Here is a 5,703-nt window from a genome sequence, read left to right on the forward strand (position 1 = left end):
CAGCAGGCTGGAGACCCAGGCAAGCTGCAGCTCCAGTGCAAGGTAGCTGGTGGCAGGGTTTGTTCTGCAAGGCCTTCCCCCATAGGAGGCTGTGAAACTGTGATGTAATGAGATATATATGTTTGTTCTTCCTGGCCAGTGCTCCTAACACCCTTGTAATTTCCTAAGTGATAAGACCAATAAAGATGAAATAAGTGTCTTTTGTTATTCATAACAAACCCCTTCCAACACACCTTAACAAGGTGACTTTTGGCAAGCCCTAAGGGCAGAGGCTGGTTGCCAGGGGAACCAGATCTGTAATTAGAGGATTGGAAGTTTCAGGTCCACCCCTCCCGCCACCCCCAAACCTCCAGTGAAGGGACAGAGGCTAAAGGCTGAGCTCATCACCAATGGCCAATGATCACGCCAGGTAACTGGGGCCTCCATAAAATCTCCAGCTGAAGGGGATGGAAGAGCTTCCTTCCAGTTCAGTGAATCCTGGAGGTGCTGGAACAGTGGCACCTGCAGAGGGTATGGAAGCCACTGCACCCTCCCTCAGACCTGCCCTCTGCATATCTTCTGTCTGGCTGTTCCTGAGTTGTATTCTTTATAATTAACTGGTAAACGCAAGTGAAGTGTTTCCCTGAGTTTCCTGAGCCATTCTGGCAAATCATCAAACCTGAGGAGGCTGTTGGTCAGAGGTCAGAAGGGAGGTCCTGACGTGCAACTGACATCTGGGGTGGAGAAGTCTTGTGGGACTGAGCCTCTGGCCTGTGGGATCTCAGGCTACATCCAGGTAGACAGTCACTGACTGACCGTGTGGGAAACACTACTCCCACCCCCAGAGGCACATCCACATACTATCTAGGCATAACAGCCCAGCCAAGCTGACACATAAAAACCAGCCACCACAGCCTGCAAGGGCAAAGGCCAGGCAGTCTTCTGCAGAAACTGAAGGCACACACACTGCAGGCTTCTCCATCTGCTAAAATGACAGCTGGGGCCTACCTTCCAAGTGGCTGGCTGTCAGCAACACAAAACAGCACCCACCATCAGTTACTGGCCAGAGAAAATGACTTTGAGCGATCTGCTGTCAGGGAAGCCTGCCCAGGAGATGCAAGCTGAACTTCACACATAAAAGTAGAAATACATCAGAAAAACTGGGAGTGTTAAGATTCCAGAGGCTGGTCCCACAACTGACTAATTAAAACAAATCCCAAAAGCGGGGATCACAGAGCAGCAGGGGCTGCAAACCACTTCTCTAGATCATCTTTAACTCCTGGGTCCAGCCAAACCAAAAGATTAATGGTATTTCATTGTGTTTATCTTATTAGGAATATTTAGGACAGCAGTGTGGGCCCCAAGGTAGAGCTGCTTTTCCTTAATCTGTGTCGTAGTCATGCCAGGAGCTTACGGGAAGAGTCTCAAAAACTGATTGTTAAATCCACTGCAGGGGTGCTGCAGGTCAGCGGGTCGGCACATCGACAACACTGCTTCACAAAGGCCCACAGAATCAACTGTGCACTTGTCCTTTCGGGATGTTATAGAAGGGGCCCCATGACTCTCATAACTGGGCATGGGCTGCTTTCATTGCCAGGATCCTGGTCTGCGTTTTGTGTCCTGACCCTCACTGTCCCACCCCAACCTTCACTTTGAGGCCTTCTAATGTGAACCTTTTGTGCTGCATCTAGCACAAGCATTCTCAAATTCTCTTTGGATGGAGATGGAATGTCAATTCAACATGAAATGGAAACTCTAACATTTCAGAATGGCAACAGACTTCAGAAACAGATCATCAGCTTGATTCCGCTCATTTTAAAGACGGGAAAACTGAGGCCAAGAATGGCAGATAAATGCATTCAAGCCCACAGTTGCACAGACCGAATGGAAAGGCCAGGATGAAAAGGAGCATGGAATCACGCACACCCTTTCTTCTCCATGCAGTGCAATCCCAGGCTCTGCAGCTTCAGGTTGGACTCTTCTCGCCACCTTGCCACCACTTCAGAGAATCCATTAAACATCTTCATGACCAACCGCCCCCTCTTGCCAAGCACAAAGTTCTCCATGTTAGCCAGATGTTTTGATGTGCTGATTCGCCAAGCATGGCAAAGCTTGACAAATCTTCCTCTGAACACTCCAAATTCTACTCTTTCTGCTATTTACCACAAATAAAGTGCTAAGAGTTATGAAACAATAGGTTCTGTATAATGCTATTTTATGTATTAAAAACAAGTTTCTGTCAATACAGAAAAAACAATGCAGAACACAAAATATTTATAGCATTTACAAAGTGGGTGATAGAAGTGGGTTACAGTATTACAGTTAATTTTTTTCTTTCTGGCTTATCTATATTTTCTAATTTTTCCTCCAGTAATAATTTTTCCTTCAGGACTTGCATAATTTTTTTTTTTTTTTTTTTTTGAGACGGAGTCTAGCTCTGTCACCCAGGCTGAAGTGCAGTGGCACGTTCTCGGCTCACTGCAAGCTCCGCCTCCCGGGTTCAGGCCATTCTCCTGCCTCAGCCTCCCGAGTAGCTGGGACTACAGGCGCCCACCACCATGCCGGGCTAATTTTTTGTATTTTTAATAGAGACGGGGTTTCACCGTGTTAGCCAGGATGGTCTCGATCTCCTGCCCTCGTGATCCGCCCGCCTCGGCCTCCCAAAGTGCTGGGATTACAGGCATGAGCCACCGCGCCCGGCCGCATAATTTTTAAAAAGACAAAAATAACAAAAAAAAGCATTCTATTTAGGAACTCTAGAGTGTCATATTACCAGTCTGCAGTGTACCGGTGAATATCTGAGGTCATTTCTGGCTGAGGGGGAGGCACAGCAGGTGTTTTCTTGGGAGCCCACCTCCTCTCATTGGCTCTGGTGGGACTGGTTGCTGGTCCATCACCAGCAAACATGAAACTTTTCCAGAGAAAGGATGGCAAGTTTATTTTCATCATGAATTAGCCAAATAAGCACTTAAATTCCAATTTTCCACTTTTATATGTCCTTCCTATTCAGAATAGGCACACAGCTTATTTACAGACTGTGAGGTTTAAGAGAAAAGTTTACAACTTTACAACTTACAGATTGTGGTTTAAGAGAAAGGTTTCCACCAAGAGCCACCACAGTAGACAATCAAAACGGATCTCACAGTGGATCAGAAAACCTGTTTTGTTGCAGGGACTATCTTGTTCATGAAGGTCATTTCCGTAATCCCTGAGCCCATCGCTGGCCTCTCCATGATCTGATTATATATAAACACTCCAATGGGCACCCTAAGGTGTAGAGCTGAGTCCTGGTGCAGCTCCAAGGAAATGCCCTTGAATGTGAAGGCAGAGCTATGTCCTTGCCATAAACCACTTAGACAATAAAAATGATGTTGTAGGCTGGGTGCGTTGGCTCACGCCTGTAACCCCAGCACTTTGGGAGGCCGAGGCAAGTGGATCACGAGGTCAGGAGTTAGAGACCAGCCTGGCCAACAAGGTGAAACCCTGTCTCTAATAAGACACAAAAAATTAGCCAGGCATGGTGGTAGGCGCCTGTAATTCCAGCTACTCGGGAGGCTGAGGCAGGAGAATCGCTTGAATCCGGGAGGCAGAGGTTGCAGTGAGCTGAGATCGCGCCATTGCACTCCAGCTCTGGGCTACAGGGCAAGACTCCATCTCAGAATTAAAAAAAAAAAAAAAAAAAATGGTGTTGTGCATCAGAACTCTCCCAACAGCAGGGAATTCTGGGGGAGCCACTGCTTCTTGGCTGCTTTTCCTGGCAAAGTCATCCCAAGCCCTTGTTATAACCCGTTTTGGCCATTTGTTGCCACTTCTTTCTATGTTTTGCATACTAAATATGAAGAGCCCCAGTTGGTATTCTAACAAATCTGTCCCTTTTACCCTCTCTATTTTAGAAAAAAAGAATGTCCCAGAAAAAGTTTGGCAAAGCAATCAATCTCTTAGCAATTACTGTATTAAACATATCTTAATGCCCTACAAAAATATTCTAAAATACCATCCATAAAGCAAGTCCTCGGTGCCCAGGTGTACACTGCAAGTAAAATCTTTGCCAAGTGGCTTCAGGTCTGGAAGTGTGTCTTTTCCTCACCAATTTTCCCTCTACGTTAGTGTAGTAGAAAGATACAATTCTCCATGGTCAAAAGTTAAAAAACAAACAACACAACAAAAAACTGGCAATAGGGGGCTGTGCAAGACTACCGTGTACCTATCAAACTGAAACCTACCATCCTATCCATTGACTTGCAAAGCTGTTTATCAGTGAAAAAGTTACAAATGTTTACGAATGAAACAGAAAATCTAAAAAACTGTATGTGCATTATACTTTTCAAAAATGTGTATGTATGTTTAGGAATACCAAAAAATCGGCAGGAACACAGGCCCATAGTTAATATGGTTAAGAGTAACGGGGACAATCAGTGACTTCAACTACTCAAATTTTTGCAAGACATAAAAAGTAACAATTAGTAAGGCAATCTCTGTGAACTTTAACCCAAGTAAATTTCTCCAAGGGAGGTATGAGAACCTCTAAGACAGAGCCTTCTTCAAGGGCTCCATCTCCAGCTCTGAGCTTCGTAACCCTTCTGCGTGAAGCAGGCACCTTCAGCGATTTTCTTCTAAGCAGCGCACACACAAAAAAGTCTCACAATTCCCTGCAGATTACCGAGCTCACCCCCTTCCAACCCACAAGGCTGCACAGGCCGGGTTCCAGTCCCATCTTCTCCCACAGGCCGCTGCAGCAAAACAAAAGGTGGCTGGAGGCAGGGGCGGGGAGCACCCGCTCTGCAGCCAGCGCGGAAGCGCACGGCCAGAAAGAGACCGGGAACATCCGCCAGGCTCCCGGGCTCAGCATCATGTGCGGGGGACGGCGCGGGATCCCAGTGGAGGGGACCTGTGGCCGCGGCCCTGCGCAGGGAACGCCCGGTCCCCGCCGACCGCGGCTTCCAGGCGACTCCCCAGTCGGCTGTGCCTGGCCGCCGGCAAGATACGGGCGCGGGTAACGCCCAGCGGGCCGCCCCGCAAAGACCCCCGCCGGCGCGGCTCCGGGACTGGCGCCCTTTCAGCGGGCCCGGGAGCAGAGGGCGGGGCAGCTCCTCACCTTGGGGTCGCGCTCGTAGTAGTGCTGCTGCGTGCGGATCCAACGGCCCACCAGGTGGTCGCGCACCGTGTGCGCCAGCGCGAAGAAGTAGTCGCGGGGCGTGGCCACATTGCGGTCCTTGACCAGCGTGAAGTGCAAGTGCCGGTTGAAGCTCTTCCGCACCTCGGCCACGTCGCCCAGCCCCGCCAGGCCGCGCACGCTGATCTGCTTCCGCTTCTCGCTGTCCGTCAGCGGCTTCGCCATCGCGCCGGCCGAGGCGGAGGAAAAGAGATGGAGAAGGAAAGCGGCGAGACACGAGAGCGCCTGGATGGTGCAACTGCTCTGGCGCCCGGCACTGTGGCTCTGCGGCCGGGACGGGCCGCGCCTGCGCGCTGCGCCGGGGCGGGGCCTCCGGGGAGGCGAGGTGGGGCCTCGGGACGGCGAGGCGGAGCCTCGGGGGGGCGGGGCGGACGTCCAGGCTCACAGCTGAGAGCGCTAGTATGGTCCGAGGCAGCAGCGACCTGTCCACGCCATCTGAGATTGGGGTTTGCCCCCTCGTTGGGGAAGCCCGGCAGAAAGTGGGAGCTACTGGAGGGGGCAAGAGACCCGGAGCCTTGGAGCGTGCGGTCCTGGCCGCTCCTGCCAGCCCG

At 50.4% G+C, this 5,703-nt stretch overlaps 1 protein-coding gene across 1 annotated transcript in view; it reads right to left on the reverse strand.

The window, feature by feature from the left end:
* The window catches only part of PYGB (glycogen phosphorylase B), a 61,865-nt gene extending 56,422 nt beyond the window's left edge, over positions 1-5,443 (reverse strand). The window contains exon 1 of the mRNA XM_017862537.1: positions 5,075-5,443. Within this exon, the coding sequence (XP_017718026.1) occupies positions 5,075-5,317 (243 nt within the window). The 5' untranslated portion in view covers positions 5,318-5,443. The remainder of the gene's footprint in view (positions 1-5,074) is intronic.
* Between the last annotated feature and the right edge of the window lie 260 nt (positions 5,444-5,703).

The sequence above is a fragment of the Rhinopithecus bieti genome, unplaced genomic scaffold (assembly GCF_001698545.2).
Source record: "Rhinopithecus bieti isolate Rb0 unplaced genomic scaffold, ASM169854v2 scaffold_56174, whole genome shotgun sequence".
Classification (NCBI taxonomy): domain Eukaryota; kingdom Metazoa; phylum Chordata; class Mammalia; order Primates; family Cercopithecidae; genus Rhinopithecus; species Rhinopithecus bieti.